Source organism: Sinocyclocheilus rhinocerous, unplaced genomic scaffold, assembly GCF_001515625.1.
Source record: "Sinocyclocheilus rhinocerous isolate Xijiao unplaced genomic scaffold, SAMN03320098_v1.1 scaffold239, whole genome shotgun sequence".
In the NCBI taxonomy this organism is placed as follows: domain Eukaryota; kingdom Metazoa; phylum Chordata; class Actinopteri; order Cypriniformes; family Cyprinidae; genus Sinocyclocheilus; species Sinocyclocheilus rhinocerous.
Genome location: NW_015653198.1, coordinates 588,858 through 610,249, shown reverse-complemented (window position 1 = coordinate 610,249; position 21,392 = coordinate 588,858). Strand labels below are relative to the sequence as shown.

The following is a 21,392-nucleotide window of genomic DNA, read 5'->3' as shown; positions in this document are numbered from 1 at the left end:
GGATTGTTTGAATGCATTCGCTTACTGGATCATTGGACTGAAAACTTTCCCGAAGTGTAGCGGCTTAAAATGATCTGATCGCAAGCAGAGTAGCAAAATTGGGTTAAAGGGTTAGAATAGAAATTGTGCTTCACTAATTTTGCGTTAATTGCGTTAAATTATTTTAACGCGTTAAGGATTGTAAACTTAATCGCATGCGTTAACGTGTTAACGTTGACAGCCCTAGTTTTTATATTAATAGACGTCTGTTCATCTGTATGACCATAAGACATAGTTGGGAGAAAGAAAAAAGAGGCCGAAAGAAAAGCGAAGGCACTGGAGGAGAGCAGAGAGGGAGGAACAGGGTGGGAGCCAGAAGTGAATCATGAACTAAGTGCATTTCCAACCTTTGCAATCTGATTTTTCCAGTCCATTTTGTCAGTGGCAGCTGTGGTGCAGTAGTTTTCAGTGTGTGTACTGTCCCTCCCGCCATACTCTTGGAGGAGAGCAGAGAGGGAGAAACAGGGTGGGAGCCAGAAGTGAATCATGAACTAAGTGCATTTCCAACCTTTGCAATCTGATTTTTCCAGTCCATTTTGTCAGTGGCAGCTGTGGTGCAGTAGTTTTCAGTGTGTGTACTGTACCTCCCGCCATACTCTCCCATCTCACTGCTATTAGCACATGTAAACTTTGCTCAGTTCCTCTGGTTCTGATTAAGCTTCATAAAAATGAGCCGCTCACTCACTCTACAGTAGGATTTCTCTCTTTCTTTCTCTGCAGTTTGTTTTATCTGAGTGCATTTCAGCAGACTTTCCCATTTCCTGTGTCGTAGGCTGGTATTTTATCATAAATACACACATTTCACTCTCTAGCACAGGTTTGAGAGCTCAAGGGCGGTTTTGCATGTGCACTTATTAGCACTGTATGATTTGGAGGGGAAAATGTAATTGCGTTTGTTTTCTCTCTGATGGGGCTGCGAAGTTTGTCCAAAAATTGTGATTACATTTCAACATAACTATTAAAATAATAATTATTATTATCAATAATAATAATAATAAATAAACATATTAAACACTGTAATATTTCACTGTAAAATAAACAATTCCATATTTATTTTATTTCATTTTATTTATTTTTTATTTTATGTCATGTCATGTCAGTTTTGAAATAAACCTGAAATCTTAATATGGCTTAGTGCGATTATCAGATCACTTAAAAACTTAAACTAAATAATTTAATAAACTAAAGTAAAAAGGCTTGGTGGTTTAATGTTTGAAAATGAAGAAATTATGAAGAAAATACATTTTAGTATTGTAATTGTGATTGTGATTTTATTTTAATATGGCTATAAAATAGTAGTAATAATGACAACAACAACAAAAAAATGTGTTTTTATAAAAAAAAATACTAAAAATGTTATTTTACAGTACAGTTGTGAAATTACAAATTTAATTTGTCTTAATTTATAAATTTTCAAACATTAAACCAAGCTTTTATTTCGGTGGAAAAACTGTAGGGAGCCCTTAATTTTTCTTCTTTTTTTGACAACATTACAAGTTTGGGAAGGTGGTTGGTGCATATATTGCGTTTCCAAAAGATTAATTCGTACAGGCCAAGAAAACAAAAAAGTTTGTAACTTTTTTGTCAGTTTGTCAGTCATTTAGCTCTTGTCGTTTGTATCTTGTCGTCACAAGATACTTTGATCATGTGAGCAGTGCTAATTAGTAAATATTTTGTCTAATTTTGTCATGTTTGTATGTAGCAGTAAGTGTATAGCACATTTAGCTCCATTCCAGAATTCTATTCCACAAAATTGCAGTCCAGAGAAAATTCCATTCCACAGAATTCCGCAGATTTTCCCTCAAAATTAGAAGTGCAGAAAATGGGTAAGAATTCAGCAGATTATAATGAACTGTGTAGCTCCCGAGTATTTCTGGCCTGTCAGTCTTATTTAATTTCATTCATTCAGGTGTCTGCTCACACACATACACGTCTCTCCGCATTTTCATCTGTTTTTCTTTTTCTGTCTCGCTGTCGTATCCCTCCACCTACTTTTTCTTTTTCTCCATCACTTTCCCTCACACCTCCTCTGCTTTTCCTGTTTTAGTCTCACCCCCTTGTCCTCCCATATCTGTCTTTCTCTCTCTCTATCTCTTTCCAAAGCTGTTTTTCATAAAGCGTTGGCTGGAATGGCAGATCCCAGAGGCGTAGTGTGAAACACTAGACTCCGATGGAGCAGGAGCCAAACAGATGCAGCCCCTCGTCTCAACATATACCTCAGCCCCTCTGTCTCTCTCTCTCTCTATCTGTCTGTCTGTCTCCACCCTGTCGACACGCTCCCAAAGTTCCTCAGACTCTTCTGCAACTCTCCTCCGCCCAGGCGCTGAGAAACACTTTGCGCTTTTGTTAATCTAGCTGGTAAAATTGCTCGAGGTGTGTTACTTCAGTGAGATAGAGTACACTTGTTTATTTGTGCACTTCACACTGAATTGTCTTCCCAGGCTGAGATTCTTAAAGGGACAGTACACCAAAAAATGAAAATTCTGTTTGCACATTCATGTCACTCAAAATGATTTTATGATCCTGAATGCAGTGATTTCTAAGTTGAACACCAAATAAGCCATTTAGCAGAATATATTGGCTGGTCTTTATCATACAATGAAAGCGGATGGTGACTATGGCTTACGACGAGATTTTCAGTGAATAATGACTTAAATTCAGTGTTTTCCTCATGTATAGCTGTCAAATAGCTTCAAAATATAGCGCATAAATTGTATGGATGCCTACAAGGTAAAATACCTTAAAAAAATAATAATAATAATGCAACTTTTTAAAAATTGAAATAAAACCAAATTGCGATATGGATTATTGTGATTATGAAATATTAGTTAAATGAATAAATGCACTTATAAACCGGCTGTAGTCAATAATAAAAAATAAGCTTAAATGGCTCTCTGTGTATTTTCATTAAAATATAAAAACTTGGTGGTTTAACATTTGAAATTTCAGAAATTAAGACCGTAAATAGCCTTAGAAGAGCCATAATAACACAAAAAGAGCCATAGATATTAGTATTGTAATTTTATAGTTGTACTCTAAACTAAAATTAGTTTTTACTATATTTCTATATTTATATTTAATATGTATATTTTTATTTTATAATTTTAAATACTAGTTTTTAATTTTACAGTCAGATATTACAATAGTAATATTTCTTATATAATATTTTATATATTATATATAATATCTTACATAAATTAATTTTTTAATTTGTAATAATTTTTATTGTTAATAATAAATGTTAATTTATTTTACAGTCAAATAGTACAATAGTAATACTTGGTAATAACTTATTATTATTATTATTATTATTATCAAATGCTCATTTTATTTTACAGTCATATTACATTAGTTATAATTATTTTGATTAATATTTTTATTTAGTAATGATTATTTATTTTCATTATTAAATGCTATTTTTATTTTACAATAAAATATGCAAATATTACAATAGCAATACATTTTTTGTTTAATGCTTGTGTTCAGCAATGAGTATAATACATTCATTTATTAATAAATAATACATATATTTATTAAATATTACCCAAATTGTGAAGCTCTGCAAGCAAACACAGCAAACCTGGAGCTGCTTTTTAAAATCACAATGCCGATCACAATCACATTTTTTAATCTGAAATATCATAAATTAAATTTTTTCCCTCAATCATGCAGCCCTAGGGGTCACTCACACAGAACATACTTGCTTTGAAAAAACACAAGGCCTCGTTTTTGAACTTATTTAAATTGAGCTCTGTGTTTTTAGAAGACTGTATCATTTGCGGGATGTTGCAAAACATGAGCGTGACTGTCAAACATGTCCATCCAGCACATATTTACATAGAGAAAATGAGAAAGTAGTGCAGTGGAATGGAAAACCGCATTCACGCGGCCATCACTGTATACATAAGAGCATTTGTAGCGAGCTGTTTGGGAGAATGACTGTGACGGATCTTCTGGGTCTGAGGTGTTCTTTAGTTTCCACCTTTCCTCCTGTCGGATTCTGTTTCCTCTCAGCGAGCGCGTTGCCAGCGCTCCTCGGAGAGATTTAACCTGCTGTTTATGAGCGGGATGAGTTTGACGCATGACCTCCTGACACGGGATCTGATTTAATATTCTCTTATCGTGGAGGTGCCGTCCTGATGAACGAACTGAGAGCATTAATGTCTTATCTGCTAAGACAGATGAGATACAGGCTTAACTCTGCACCCATACAGACCGGATTAGATTACATTAGTTCAGTTTGATAAGTGGATTGATACATGATGGAAATCTATTAGCTCGAAGATCGATGGTGAGCCGCTAAAAGCTGAATCACGCACAAAACGGATCTCCTTAAATGACCGTAAAGCCACTTGAGGGTGCAAAAACATGGAACCTTTTTTTGGTTCCATCATCTGACGTTTTTCAGAGTAAAATGGGATAATCAGTAAAGTTAGGCTGTTTTATTTTGATAAGAGATCAAACTTTACATTAGAATCACATGCTTAAGAAAGTAAATAGGGTTCACTTTAGGTATAGTTGACCAAATTGTGAAACTCGTGTATTAAATAAATTCAATGCACACAGACTGAAGTAGTTTAAGTCTTTGGTTCTTTTAATTGTGATGATTTTGGCTCACATTTAACAAAAACCCACCAATTCACTATCGCAACAAATTAGAATATGGAACTCAAAACACCTGCAAAGGTTTCCTGAGCCTTCAAAATCAAGAGGAAAATGAGAAACAAGAGACCAAAAAATGCAGATGAGCTGAAGGCCACTGTCAAAGAAACCTGGGCTTCCATACCACCTCAGCAGTGCCACAAACTGATCACCTCCATGCCACGCCGAATTGAGGCAGTAATTAAAGCAAAAGGAACCCCTACCTCACACGGCTCCGGGGGAATAAAGGCCTCCTGAAGCGAATCAATGCGTTTTTATAAGAAACATATCCATATTTAAAATGTTATAACCACTTTTTTGTAGCTTGAGCTAACTGTTGTACGCGGAAGCCGTTCAGGTGGATGACGTAGGACGTAGGCGTAGCATAAGGTCCAGTGAGAATATGCTAGTCTCGCGAGAACCAAGATTTTGTTTACAGGAGCAAAGGAAGCAATGTTTCAGCTTACTGGCTTTTGGACTATTGAAAAATAACACCCATTCACTGCCATTATAAAGCTTGGGAAGAGCCAGGACATTTTTTAATATAACTCCTGATTGGATTCGTCTGAAAGAAGAAAGTCATATACACCTAGGATGACTTGAGGGTGAGTAATTTATGGGCTAATTTTCATTTTTGGGTGAACTAACCCTTTAAACTACTTCAGTCTGTGTGCATTGAATTTATTTAATACACGAGTTTCACAATTTGAGTTGAATTACTGAAATAAATGAACTTTTCCACGACATTCTAATTTATTGAGATGCACCTGTAGTTTCTCCTCACAGACTCTTCAAGTTCAGGAGAGATTGAGGAAAACATCCCATTCTCGCGTTCCTCCATGTGACATGAAGAGGTCCGTGTATCAGCTAATCTTTCTGTGCTATGATATGAGGAATGTAACTGAAGAGTGTGAGTGTGTGTGCGGGGCTGGCTGACACTCAAGGCTTTTAAAGAAAATAGAAAGTCTAAACATGTTTATTTGTTCGCCCGATCAGATCATGAGATAATGCTCGGACACATACAGCTGCATTTTTTTCACGCAATCTGTTGCTTCTTCATGTTTAGTGCAGCCGTGGAAAGAACTTGTCACACTGTATCGCCATCTGCAGGTGGGATGTCTCATCGCACTGAAACTCGAAGGCTGCTGATGACATCTGAAATAACTTTCTTTTTGTTATTTGATGTTTTTCATCTTGCTTAGTTTGAGCTTTTTGTTAATTTTGTGTTATATTATTTCAACTTCTGAAAAGTGCTTTTACTTCATTGTTTTTCATCTTAATTGTAGCTTTAGCTTTTAAATCTCACAAAGCTTCATCAGTGTTGCAGATTAACAAATTAACATTTATTCTAGTATTATAAATACTATTATAGTATATTTATGTATTGGCTTTTTTATATTTTCAGTTTTCATTTTAATGTTTAATTTTTTTGTTTACATTTTTAGTAATTTATATGTGTTTTTGTCATTTTTATTAGTTTTTTAGTCTTTAATTTTAGGTTTAATTTTAGTAACTTGTTTGCATTTGGCATTTTCCCCCTGTTTGTCATTATTTTTTATTTCGGGTTTAATTTTAGTCATTTTGGTACTTGCATATATTTAATTTCAGTTATTTCATATGGCAACATTTCTTTGCTATGATGAAAAAACGTCCTCATTAATGTTGCAACAAATTAAAAAGGTTATTTTAGTATTATTTATATACTATACTAATAGTAGTTATTATAAATTAACTTTTTTATATTTAAATGTGATACATTTGTACTTATTTTATGCGCTAATTAATTTCAGTTATTTCATATGGCAACATTTCTTTGCTATGATGAAAAAACGTCCTCATTAATGTTGCAACAAATTAAAAAGGTTATTTTAGTATTATTTATATACTATACTAATAGTAGTTATTATAAATTAGCTTTTTTATATTTAAATGTGATACATTTGTACTTATTTTATGCGCTGTTTTTAATTTCTTTAATTTATTTTAATTTTTATCAGGTTTAATTTGAGTACTTTATCTTTAACTTTATTTGTACTTTATTTGCCAAGGCAACATTTCACATCACTTTTATTTTTATTTTATATTCTGAAATTTAAAGTCATTTTCAAATTCATTCCATTTTGATTTTACTTCCCTTAACCAGCAACACTGGTTGAAAGTGAATATTATTCATTCAAGTTCTTTATATTTTATCAATTCTAGTTTATTAGTTAGCAATAGTGTAAGTTTATCCAATTGTCACCCCAATTGTGGCAGACAAATGCTATTCTCAATGCAAAACATGCTCAGAAATGTGGTTTAAAAGATTCTGGGCTCATACCTTTAATATAGTAAGCTACTTAGTAGTAGTGCTGGGTGGTATACCGGTTCATACATTTTTGGTCATACCGCCCAGCACTACTTAGTAGCTTATGCAGCTAACTGTAATTGTCTAATAGGATAGCTTGACTATAGTTTAACTACAGTATTATCTAGTTCATTCATCGGCTGTATCCCATGCTCCTCTTTCTCGCTATCTCTCTCTGTGTCTCTTTCTGCTATTCAGACCCTCATTAGCTAAAATAAGCACATGCGTTCTTTAACAGCCGTTCGTTTATGTGTTTGTGTGTAGTTTTACAGCGCTCGTAAAACACCTCCACTCAGTTTGGAGTGATTATCTGTGTGTTTACCAGCCCAAATAAATCCACTCCGGTTCTCCAGCAAGGGTTTTCAGCTGCCGCAGTGATTTTGCTCTGGATTTCATGGCTTTAATTGTGTAGTTCACTGGGTTTCAGTCGTGTCGTTGTTCTCTGTTAGGCTGGTTTGTGTTATTTAAATGCTGCGCTGGAATACATTGGAGAGAAATGTTGTGTGAATGGTACTTTCTAGTGTGTGCATTATGTAATGGTGTGATGAAGAGGGAAGACCACACAGGAAAACCAGATGGACTTCCTGAAACAAAGAGAGAGTTGAGTCTCAGCATAAAGCCTGGTCCACTTTACATCTGGTTCTGGAGAAGAAGTGTCCGTTTACACAGGAAGAGAGCGCCTGATTGACATGTGAAGCCACCAGCTACAGTGTGTGTTACTTAATGTGTGCATCCAGTGTGTCTGCAGAGTAATTTACTGCGTGTTTATCTAGTTTCTAAAGCACTCTTCAGACTGAATTAGCTTTCTAAATGACACTTGTTAAATTTACGGTTGTTAACACAAGACTATGATTAGATGCAGGGTTTTTTTTTTTAAACCGTAAGGCGGGCATGTCTGTTGTCGGGTTTTTGGCTGCTATGTAATGGATACTTAATTTAAATTAATTCATATAAATATTTATTTTTTATTTAAATGACATTTGTATATTTAAATGACATTTTTTAAATTAAATTTTTGTATTTTTATCATTATTTATATCATTATACACACAAATATAATAAAACAATGAAAAACACTAATATATATATATATATATATATATACAGTATGTGTGTTTGTATAATTTATATACATTTACAATATGTATTTTTTATTAATATTTTTATTATTTATTATTTATTTTATATATATATATATACAGTATATAATACTATATACTAAAATATATATTGTTTTATTAATATTTTCATTATTATTTTATTATATATACAGTAAATGTGTGTATAATTTATATACATTTAAATTTTACTATTGTTTTATTATTATATGTGTCTTTTTAAATATACTATATACTAAAATGTATATTATTTTATTCATATTTTGTATTTATTTTTTACTTTAATTTAGTATGACGACTTATTATTTTTATATATTTATAAGTAGAGGTCAGAATAAGTATGTTGTTTAATTTTTACATAAATATGTACGCTGTTACGCTGAATGATGGAACATTATTTCACCGATATTTTGACATTTTATTTGAAAAAATTAAAGTAGACTCTTTGCTTGCATTTAATATGCTTTCTGTGTATATAAAATCTCTCTTGTAAAGTCAGTGTGGTGCGGACAGCAAAATGAGGCGTTTAATTTTTTATAGCTCTCACTGTTGCTTCACTCTGCTTTCAATATTTCAATCTCTTCTGTGAGCCATAATAAAAGAATTGAAGACATGAATATGTAAGGTCAGGGTGTGAATGCTGTGACAGTGTGTGTTATATCGTGGCATTATGGTCGTCGCCCCGCTCTCTCTCTCTCTCTCTCTCTCTCTCTCTCTCTCTCTCTCTCAGTGTCTGTGATCTCAGCCAGCACGTCTCTCTTTCACTCTTCCTTCTACACTCCCTCTGCTCCACTTTCTTGGCGAGATAAGACTTTCCCACAGCTCAGCCACGTCTCTCTCCCTGTCTGTCTCTCTTTTTGGCAGATCCCGCCTCACATGATCCACACACACACACGCTCATATCATCCTCACATCTTTTATACTCTGATATACAAGCTGACTTGTTAGCATACTTCACATACTTCAGCCTGTAAACAATCATCCCAGAAACCCATTATTTCACATTGCGCCTGCATTTGTAGTTTCTGAAATCGTTTTTCTGTGATTATGAATCTCTCACATGAAAACAGTCATCCAGACAAAAGACATAGCCTACTTAGAAAGTTAACATTTATTTTTGGCGTGCGCTAAGGCAAGAAGCACTATACTTATAAGGTTGTGACGGTGAGGAAATTTTCCCACCGGTTAATCAACGTGTGACAACACCGGTAATCACCGCGGGGGCGGGGGCGTTCCCTCTTTTCCTCGCTTTCCTTCGCTTTTAAATAGCTTGTAAAAGTGGCGTGCGCATTTTACTTTCACTTTCAAATAGCAGCAATTCGGAGTAAAGTAATTGTTAATTTTTAGTTCATTTGAATTTTCCCTCTTTTCCTCGCTTTCCGTCGCTTTTAAATAGCTTAAAAGCGCCGTGCGCATTTTACTTTCACTTTCGAATTAGCGGCAATTTGGCGTCAATTGCTTGAATGCAACAACAAAATACAACGTCAAACTCACTTTAGCGTATATATAAAACATAGAACTTTTATTAACAAAACAAATAAAAGTACACCATGCTATAGGGCAGGCTATGCCTAATATAAAATAACAAATAACTTTTTTTTGTAAGTATACAAAACTGGAAATAAGTAAACATGTATTATAATATAAACTGAACTAAATTATTTTTATTACTACAAAAAATCAAAACGACGGTGGGGGTCGGTGACGCGGTGGGAAAGTGACGTAACCGGTTTTGCGGCTTAACACCGGTATCACTGTCAGCACCGTCTATCGCGGCAAGCCTATATACTTAGTGTTTGGTCAGATATCTAACATTCAGTATATGAACCCTAAGAAAACTTTGATAAATAATGTGTCACATAACAGACATGAATCGTGTTTTGATGAGTGCAGGTGTGCTGTTAGATTTTCAAAACAATTGGATGTGAATTTTTTGGGGGTGATTTGTTTTATTCATTTATTTTTGTTACAAAATTATATTTTCATTCAGCAAGGATGCATTAAATTCATTAAAAGTGACAGTGAAGACATTTGTGATGTTACAAAAGATTTTTATTTCTAATAAATGCTATTCCTGTTTATAAAAGAATCCTGAAAAAAATATATGACAAAAAAAAGAAGCAGCAGCACAGCTGTTTTCAACATTGATGATAATAATTAATGTTTCTTGAGCAGCAAATCAGCATATTAGAATGATTTCTGAAGACTGGAGTAATGATGCTGAAAATTCAGTTTTGCATCACAGGAATAAATTGTATTTTAAAAGGTATTCAAATAGAAAACAGTTATTTTAAATTGCAATAATATTTCACAATATTGCTGTTTTTACTGTATTTTTGACCAAATAAATGCAGCCTTAGTGAGTACAAGAGACTTATTTAAAAAAAACAAAATCAAAATATAAAAATAAACTAAATAAAAAAACAAAATATAAAAATCAAAGCTAATTCACAATATTTAATAATTACTAAAATAACATTGCTTTTAATTTGTCAATCTGCAACACTGAGGAAGTTTGAATTTTATTAATTATACACTAAAGCTAAAATTAAGATGAAAACAATTACGAAAAAAAGCATTTCCTTAAGCTTAAATAAAATAACACAACGTAAGAAAAACAAATTAAACTACGCAAGGTTAAAAAACAAAAATATATAGTTATTTTTGAATCATACAGGAACAGGATTGTAATGGCTGCTCGTGGCTGACCAGCTGTCAAGCTTTTTACGGCTCCGAAGACTTGATACAGAGTAAAAGTCATGTGGATGGCTTTTAATGGCATCTGTCTGCATTTACTTTTATTGTTTGTAAAAGTGCAGCTTGAACACTGTACTAAACGTCTCCTTTTAAGGTCCACAGAAGAATGAAAGCTATACAGGTTTGGAATGACACGAAAGCGAGTTAACAATGGCCAGATTTTCATTTGGCAGAACTATCTCTTAAATTGAAGCATTGCTGAGCATACGAGACTTCTTTCAAAAACATAAAGTCTTACAACCCCAAACTTTTGAACAGCAGTATATCTTGGGAGTTCAAAAGAAAGCAAACATTATAGAAAGTCGTTTAGATTCTCTTTGAGGTGTAGCACGTCATCGGATTTTCTTCCAGCTCCCCTCCCAGGCCATTTCACTGTGACCACATATGTTTTACTCTAAACAGGGTTTATTTCAGGCCAACGTTTACCTTCCTGAGGTCAACAAATCTCTTTTCCTGTGTCCTCCGCTCCCTGGTGGCCATCGAGAGTCACTACACCCCTCCACGCTCAGATTTGATCTCCACTGTGATACTATTTTCACCCCAGACACACTAAAAACGGTATTGCATCCGTTAGTGCCAGCGTTTGCATCAGTGTAAATACAGATGGAAGTTTTAGGGCGACGGCGCTGAAATCACAGCACACAAACACCCACGGACAGATGTGTGTGTGTGTTATCGCTCTCCTTTCGGGCTTAGTTCTGCATGGATAGTAAATGGATTAGATTACGATAAGGTGTGTGTGTGTGTGTCTTTGATGTGTGTACATAGTAAAAGTATAGATTAAACGTTGGCCGTTATCCTCTGAGAGTGGCAAACTGTGTCTATCCGTGCCAGCTGCTTGGTTACATCTCTCTAATCAGACGAGAAGAGGACAGAACATGAAAGAGATGGGCGGCACGCCAACTTTCTCTCTCTCTTTTTATGATTTTTTTTCCCATCCAGTTTTTCATTTCTCAGCCATACCGTGTGTCCACGTTTCTTTTGCGTTAAAGCTGCTGTTGCGGACGTCTCTGTTCCCCCTCCCCGCTCTGCTTCTCGCCATCTTTCTGTGCTGTGCCGGGTGTGTAGTTGGCACGAAGCGGGCACAGACGGGCACACAGATGGGCAGCGGACGATGCAGGGCAGATCCCTACACACCTGCTCCTCTTTGGCATGACCCAGGCCAGACACACAAACACACACATGCGTAAACAGAAACGTAGAGAATCTACATTTGTGTGTCGTAAGCACAACACACGCAAGGGCCTTAAAGGGACAGTTCACCGGAAAATAAAAACTCTTGTCATCATTTACTCAATAATCACTTGCTGCCTTAGATTTTTTTTAGTTGAATCAAATAAGCTGAAAATGTAAATCTTTTCAGCTTAAATTATATTAAAAATGAGTTGAATCTCATATCACTTAATTTACGTTGAAACTGGTTTAATTATTTTGATTAAGTTAAAGTAATGCAAAAACGTATTATGATGTATTAATCATATAATTTTCATAGCGTGTTGTTATTAACTAAAACCACTACAAATCTTTTTCATAAATTAAAATAAATCTGACATTGAAATAAAATACAAATATTAGATGAAAACTTAAAACGTACGTTGGAACGAGCTGAAATAAAATAAGCTTAATGTAAAGTACTCAAATTGAAACTGAATTTAAAAAAAATTTAAGGCAAATAGAAATATTAACAAATACTAATAAAAGTGACAAAAACACTAAAATAAAAGTACTAAAACTTAAATTAAAATGAAAACTGAAAATAAAATAAAACAAAATATAAAAATAAAAGCTAATTTACAATACTAATAAATATTGTAATAGTATATAAATAATACTAAAATAACACTGATTTTAATTTGTTTATTTGCAACATTGATGGTGAAGTTGTATCAGCTAAAATTAAGATTAAATTAAATCACAGGGGAAAAAAATGTCTTAAGTTTAATTAAAATAGCGAAGTAAACAAGAAACAAATAAATAAAAGTAAACGGTTAAATAACAAAAATATATAGTTATTTTCAGTCATTTATAAACAGGATTCTGATGGCTGCTTTTTTCTCTGGTAACCATTTGTCAAGCTCCAAAAATGACATTAAAGCACCATAAAAATAGTCCATACATCTCATATATTATGTTATAGGTCAAAACTAAGTTATTTTTTTATGGCTTGGAGGAGCATAAAGTCATGTGGATGGCTTTTAATTGCCATTGACTTTCATTGTGTGTAAAAGTGCAGCTTGAACACTGTACTAAACGTCTCCTTTTGAGGTCCACGGAAGAAAAATAAGTCATACAGGTTTGTAATGACATGAGGGTGAGTAAACAATGACTAAGTTCTCATTTTTGGGTCATTTAAAAAAAAAAATCATCCTCTAGCATGGATATGCATATTGTAATCATGTACATGATGTTTATGTTTCTCTTGCATCAACAGCACGCACACGCTCACCCAAACGCATACAAATGCACATACACGCTCACAGACATATTTTCCAGAGGAAACACACATCCATGCCCAGTTTCCCACCGTAATACCCATGTGCCTATGCACACGCACACACGCTCACACACGCGCTTACATGCAAACTCCAAACACACCTGCCTCATTACACGTTCACATTTCATATCTGCCCCCCGCGTGCGTCCGCATACATATTAATCTACAATTAGTGGTGGGGGGTCCAGAGCAGGTATAGACTCCCTTTAAAAGCGCAAGCTGTCTGATTTCACTCGCTGCAGGGGCTGCTGGGAAACGCAGGGCTGAGGGGGTGCGGGCACAGGATGGAGTGTGCTTTCATAAGATAGGAAATGAATAAATAAGTGCTGGTGGAGGGGGGCAAATACTCAAATAAAGTCCAATAAAAGAGCTCAGAGAACATCTGTGTGGGATCGCCGTGGGGATTAGAAGGGTTTGGAACATTTTAAGCGCATTACGGATTAAAAAAAAAAGGTCAGAATGTTTAGCAACATACCGATAAACCTCTTAAGCAAAACCCAATTGGAAAAGCTGTGCTGCCTCTTCATTCTGCACCGTAGTGTGTGTGCGAGTGTGTACCTAAGGTGTGGAGGCATGCATTGGGTTTTTGTTTTGTTTTGTTTTTTCAGGGAAATGCATTGCACATTTTCATGCAGTATACATTTTCCATGTATTTGTCATCATAAGCCATGACGTTTGAATCCAGGGGATCTAACATGCCTCTCCAACTAAAACACACACACACATAGAAGTAATGTTTTCTCTTTAGGGCAAGGATACATTTGGGTCGATTTCATTTGAAGTTAATATAATTCAAAATCGACCCTTTTTAGTTTCTTGTTTTACTTTGCACATGCACAAACTTTCAAAAGTTTGGGATCGGTAAAGAAGTTCAAAAAGACGTCAGGAAAGATTGAAGTTGAAAGAAGCCTCTTCTGCTCACCAAGGATGCATTTATTTCATTACAAATACAGTAAACAGAGTAATATTGTGAAATATGATTATTATTTAAAATAACAGTTTTCTGTTTAAATTTGTTTTTAAACTAATTGAATTTTCAGCATCATTACTCCGGTCTTCAGTGTCACATGATCCTTCAGAAATCAGTCTAATATGCTTTTTTGCTCAAGAAACATTTCTAATTATCAATGTGTTGCTTAATGTGTTCATGGACACCATTAGATTTTTTTCAGGATTCTTTGATGAATAGAAAGTAAAAAAGATATTATAAGAAATCTTTACTGATGATTTCGGTCAATTTAATGTATCCTTGCTGAATAAAAGTATTAATTTCTTTAATGTTTATATATTTAAAAAAAAAAAATCATACTTTTGAATGTTAGTGTATCAGTTATTTGTTATTCCGGAATAAAAAAAAAGTTCATAAGTTTATTTAACATTGCTTTTTGGTTGATGTCATGTTGTTTTTGTTATGTTGTAGATTGTTATAAAGTTTTTGGTAGGGGTTAAAATGAACCCCAACACTCTCAAAAAGCAACAAATTATATACATTATAATTATATTTGCTAGAAACAAAGTAATACTCACTAAACTGATATGTTTAGTTGTGAAGCATTAATTGTGATGCCAGGAAGATCTTTAGTGTGTTTCTATTAGGAGTTTTATGTGGTTATTGAGTCTCATCGCTTAGTAAAAGACAAGTCACATCACAAATGGTGCAGGACAAGTTTGTGCCAGAGTTGAGTGTTCAGGATTTGGAGTTTGTTCAGTTCACTAACACAAAGTATGAGCAATAAAGTGAAGAATGCCTAAGTGAAAACCTTTCAGAGATCCTATAGGTCAAGCCTATTAAGTTTAACAATTCAAAGCAAATCATGATTATAATAGCAAATGTGTCTTTGCTCTCACAAGCGCAGTTGCTTATGAATATTTGCATGCTGAAGGAGTCATTAGATGGCTCCTTTTAAGAAATGGGTGTGTGAATGATCAACACTTGCTGTTTAGGGATGGTAATAGTTTTAAATACCATGTCAAACAATGGTTTTTCATTTGAAACTTACTCAAGAAGTTGTCTACCATTGTAAAGACACTTTTGTCATGTTAAAAACACTGCCTGTGTGTGTGTGTGTGTGTCACTCAGTATCTTTGGCATGGTGTGTTCAGGGGTCCTTTGACTGTGTGTGCCGGGAAGATAAGGATTAGCATGAACATAGTTGGATGCAGTAGCTGTGTGTGTGTGTGTGTGTGTGTGTGTGGGTGGTTGCATGCTGATAACAGTGTTGATTGGACTCCATAGGCTGGAGTCTGTGCTCTAATAATGGACAGTCTCTCCTTTGTGTGTTTGAGTTTTGATGATCTGGCCCCCTGCTCATCTGCGCTTTGTCTGTGCCCAATAGCGCGGCCTCTCTCATTCACTCGCGTCCAGTTTTGCATAGTGAGCTTCACTAATGTGCCATGTAATTGGATTGGAGGTCATCCGAGACGTCTCCTTAAAGGGTTAGTTCACCCAAAAATGAAAATTCTGTCATTAATTACTCACCCTCATGCCGTTTCAAACCCGTAAGACCTTCGTTCATCTTCGGAACACAAATTAAGATACTTTTGATCCAGTTCAGAAACCCATCACCCTGTAGCGCTATTTTGGAGAGTATCCGCTGGACGTAAACAGCGTATGCTGTTCTGTGTCAGCTGTGCCAAAATGGCGCTGCAGGGTGATGCGGAGGAGACGAATTGTTGAATAAAGTGACATGAGGGTGAGTAATTAATGACAGAATTTTAATTTTTGGGTGAACTAACCCTTTAAGCTGCGCTTCATACTTCCACACCACCGGTGGGCGCTAATCAATACGGATTGTAGCTATTTTGAATTCACAGAATCCATCGGTAACCCGGGTATTTAAATGAACTAAACGGAATAGTGATTCTGATTAGAATTGTATTTACAGTCTAGAATGCCATACAATTTGACCAATAGTGGCCTGCATGTGGCTGCCAGATTGCAATTTGAAAAGTTTACTTGTCACATAATTCGTCTTAGAATAACTATTCTCCTTTAATCTAATTGAATTGCAGGTATTTGTTACTTCTAAAATGTACCGTGGTAATGCCAGGTTTATTATAGGTAACTAAAACTAAAAACTTTTTTTTTTAATTAAAGTCATATTTAGTTAATTTACTGGGAAAAAAATTTAAATAAAATAAATAACATTTTAAAATGAATTAAAAAGGTTTTTTTTTTGTTTTGTTTTTTTTTACAAATATACAAATAAAAATATTTATTTATTTGTATTATGTATTATTATCTGTTTATTCATTTTTATTCTTTTTTTATTATTATTTATTTATTTATAATACAGATTTTTAGGAGCTAATCAGATTTTTAGGTGGACTGAGGTGAAAGACCGGGACCGAAGCCCCTTTAAATCATTAAACAATGTGTTACCATCATGGTACCACTATAGTAGTTTTTGTAAGGAATATAATATATAACACTTAGAATGAGATTGCATGAGTTGATTATAGTGTTTTACATCCAGTTGAGTCGATTAAAGCAAATTTACTTGCATATCAGCTCACAGTATCAGTACGTGTGCATCTGCGAGCAAAACGCGGCGGCAGTCGATATTTTCCCCCCTCAATTAGCGTTTAGCACAAGTAGCTGAAAATAACCTTCATTTGCGAGGCTTTTAGCGTATAGCGCGTTGGTGGAGAGGTTTTCTCTCTGAGAGGAGTGTGTCTGTGTGTGGGTGCTTTTGTAAGCTAGCTGGAATGCTCTGGTACCGCCAATGCTAAGATGGCTGCCAAGCGCTAAGATGGCTGCCAGGATTCCATACAACAACAGCAGCAAGCGAACGAGGGGGTGCGAGAGAGAGAAAAGAAGGAAAGAGGGGGCTGTCGTGTTCATTTTTTCCTTCAAAACGTATACTGTTGGTTTTTTAAACCACATTCTGCTGCTGCACATAATTAGCGGTGCATGCTAAGGCCAAACACCACTACTGCTAAATTTCGAGGCAAATCTACAGACCAGAATATCATAGAAGGGTAGGCTCTTTTGACTTGGGCTAGCAAGCGACTATCCAGAACCCTCCTAGCAACTAGCAAACATGCTAAAAACACTAAGTATGATTGGCTAAAGAGGTGAAACATTCATCAATACTCACAGCAGAAAACACGGAAAGGCCAAAGTAACCAAGTGACATCCTTCTTAAGGTCTATAGTTAGTCAAAACCTCAGTGCATATAGAAAAAAGGGGGTAGTGAGTCTCGGCCAATTCAAACAGCCGCAGGGGTCTGGTCTCACTCCAAGATCGCTATACTTTCTAAGATAAAAAGCCTACGGAGACATTGTCCAAACAACTCGATGGCTGCACACCAGCCTTTGTCTACATCTTATGAGCTATACAGCAGAGTTGGGTTTCACCAGGCTGCTCTCGGATGTATATTTTGCAGATTTATAGATTTTAGATTAGCAGCGCACCTTCAAGCCTAAAATGGACAGTGGTGTGGGTAGTTTGTTTCGGCTGTGTTTTTCATTGGACCCGACTGACCAAGTCCAGTTGTGTTTTTTAACACACCTGGGGTCTACATTGCCGGACTAAAGATCTTGTTTCAAGGCCGAAAGACTGTTTTGTGGTTTTATGTCTATATATATATAGATATTGTTATATAAAAATAATAGAGTATAATCTTTGTTTATCGACCTAGGCAGAATTTGATTCTGAAATCCATGTAATCTGAGGAGTTACTAAAGTCTTTGGTGTTTAATACTTAAGGCTACACATTTGTTCACTAACCAACTCAAAGTATGAGCAATATTAATGGTTATCTGTTATCAAACCTACACTTTTTTATTATTAATATTTTAATTCAGCAAGGATGCATTAATTTGATCAAAAGTGACCAAAAAATATATAATAATAAAAAATAAAAAAATCCTTCCATTGCCAGACTTTTGAACGATAATGTATAACAAGTCAAATACACGCTAACTACAAGACAGAACATCAGATTTCATGTATAAAGGTCCAGATTTTGTCTGAATATCATGTAAATGATCCAGAACCGGAGCACATTTTGCATGTCTCATTTCCAGCTGTGTCGTCTCAGCGCTACATTGAATATGTGCTGGCAGAGAATATATAGAATGTTCTACATCTGCTAATTGATTCAGGCACCTTTGGACTGAACCCAGCCGTCCCATGTTTAATCTGCTCTCTTTTTTTCCCCTCCTCTCTTTCTCTCTCTCTCTCTTTCTCTGTCGGCTTTGCAGAATCTGGACAATCGGATAACTCCAACCAACAAGGAGAAGCAGACATCAAGCCTCCGCCCAATGGTGGGTCAAGCATAACAAAAATCGCGCACACACACTCAAAGGTTCCAAAAGGATTTTACAGCCTGATGCCATTCAACCCAGAAATTAAAGTCTTCATTTACTCAAATACATTTGAATTTAATATAAAGGTGTCTGGAGGAACCAAAAAGGAGTTCTTGGTTCCCCAAAGAACTGTTCAGTTAAAGATTCTTAAAAAAAAAAAAAAACACACTAAAAATTCAACTTCCATTTTGTCAGACAAACTCCGTTTTGGAAGTATCTCTATGTAACCTTTCAGGTTGCTAAACAAACTGAAACACAAGTTTCACTAATTTAATGAACTCGGATCCATAAGTAAAAATACAATAGTTTTGAGTTTGTAGAACTTGAAATTACGTTTGTTGAAAGTACAATCCAACTTTTTTTTTCCCATAAAGTCCTCAAGTTTTTGAGTTTACAGTTTACTGTGTGTTTTAAAGAACATTTTAACCATCTAAAGAATCTTTTTCCACTCCAAAGAAGACGTTTTCTCAAATTAAAAGGTTCTTTATGGAACTATAGTGCATAAAGAACCTTTAATTTTAAGAGTGTTCAAATCTTTCTAAACTCCAGACTTAAGTGTCAGCCTTTAATGTCAACCTTCTGCTAAACTATTTTTGTTAGATAGGCAGTCATGCAGGTTTGGAACAACATGATTCTATGGTTCCATGAAGAACTGAAAAAATCTTAAGAACTGTTCACTGAACGGTTCTTACTAGAACTATAAATGGTTCTTCTGCGCTGCAAAGTCATTATTCATAATTTCTGGCACCCAAAATGGTTCTTCTACAAGGTTTTTTTCTTTGCCAAGCCTTAAAATTCATCAAAAACGATTGAGAAGCCTTGGTTGTTCAAGAAGCAGTCCACTTAAACTCAATAGAATCACATCTGAAGTTGTCATTAAAGGCCGCGAGCGAGTAAACTCTGGTTAGCAATGGTGGAAACGGCGTGATGAAATCCCAACGCTACACAATCAACGCGTCAGCCACCATTTTCCACTCCGCCTGCCAGTCAGCAGATGGATCTGTGGGTGAGCCGCGCTCTCCTTGGACCTCCATACGCACAAATACGAGCCGATTGATACCGTAAGCTGCTTTATTTACGTTAATAAGGTCACATGCACACCCGACTCTCGCACAAATATGGAGTGTGAGCGAAAGCGATTTCCATCCAAGCTTATTATAGTGAAGTGTTGCTAGGCCGGCTGTGACGGAGAATGGCGGAACGCTCATAAATCACTCTGTGATTGGCTGATGGGAACCACATGGCTGCGGCACGGGCGACACTGAGCTCATGCGCGGGCCTCGCTGCGGTTAACCGGCACACACACACACACGCTGACCTCAGCCAGCACTACAGATGGGTGTGGAAGCATGGCTCATTCACCCGTTTTGCCCACACACACAAAAGTACATATTGAAAGCCCATATGCACAGCGAAAGCAAATACGTTTGTATATTTGCATGCAGTGTCGCACACACATACTTAAGTGTGACATAAAGCATTTTTAGTGTCCTCGTTAAGTTTTAGCTGAGATTGGAGTGCTGGGTTGGAGTTAACCATAAGTACGGGGTAGCCTGTTATTCCTACGAGACGGAGAACATATGCCAACCGATGACTGTAATTATATGCCTTTTTATGACAATTGAGCCCAGTTTATTTTGTGTGTGCGTGTGTTTGACAGGTGCAGATGAGTAAATATGGGGATTTTTTTTTTTTTTCAGTATAATTTGTCGGTGTAGTGTTTTCATTTCTGGCCTCTCTCTCTTTCTCTCCAGGGCACTTGAGTTTCCAGGACTGCTTCGTGACGTCAGGCGTATGGAACGTGGCGGAGTTGGTCCGTGTGTCACAGAGTAAGTCACATGAGCAGCGTCTTTCTGATCAGCAGCCGTAAATATCAACATTGTATTGAAACGAAAAAGGCTTTTCTTATTATTATAAATCCTTAAAATCATCCAAACAGTTACAAATAAAAAGCCCCCCAAAAAACCTGCAAATAAGACAATATATTAATATTGCTGTATTTTCAGCATCATTACTCCAGTCTTCAGTGTCACAGGTTATTCCTGTGATTTTTGCTGTTTTTTCAGCATTATTACTCCAGTCTTCAGCGTCACAGGATCCTTCAGAAATCATTATAATATGCTGATTTGCTGCTCAAGATACATTTCTTATTATTATCAATGTTGAAAACAGTTTTGCTGCTTCATATTGTTGTGGAAACCATGATAGAGTTTGTGTCTGACTTTTATAAGCTTGTGTAACCTTCTGTGATTTCTATTATTCTTAAATCTGACATGAAGAAAAGTTTTACTATGTTGTCATGAGAACAAAGATGAATGATGGCATTGATTAATCAGACTTCTCTCTGTCTGTATCTAATTCAGCACCAGTTGCCACAGCAAGCGGACCCAACTTCTCTCTGGCCGACCTTGACAGTCCAGGATATTACAACATCAACCTGGGTCGCCGCTCCATTACGTCCACGCCATCGACCAGGTACACACACACACACACACAGAGCTCACTTTCCTTTCATTCTATGCCAGGATTTTTAAATATTTTTGATGCCAAAAATTGAGTGGGCTCCCTTCTTAAATATAAATCTAAAATAAAATAATATTGGCATATATCATTCTGATCAATTTCATGATTTCTTATTATTTATTAGAAAGTAAAATGAAACCATAATATATATATATATATA

General features: G+C 35.6%; 1 protein-coding gene across 12 annotated transcripts in view; it reads left to right on the top strand.

Moving 5' to 3' along the window:
- Positions 1-21,392, top strand: part of LOC107715650 (nuclear factor 1 X-type-like) — a 182,136-nt gene that overhangs the window by 125,855 nt on the left and 34,889 nt on the right. For all 12 annotated transcript variants that reach the window (XM_016521817.1, XM_016521809.1, XM_016521813.1 and 9 more), the window contains 3 exons: positions 18,605-18,667; positions 20,464-20,538; positions 21,073-21,184. In XM_016521817.1, the coding sequence (XP_016377303.1) occupies positions 18,605-18,667; positions 20,464-20,538; positions 21,073-21,184 (250 nt within the window). The remainder of the gene's footprint in view (positions 1-18,604; positions 18,668-20,463; positions 20,539-21,072; positions 21,185-21,392) is intronic.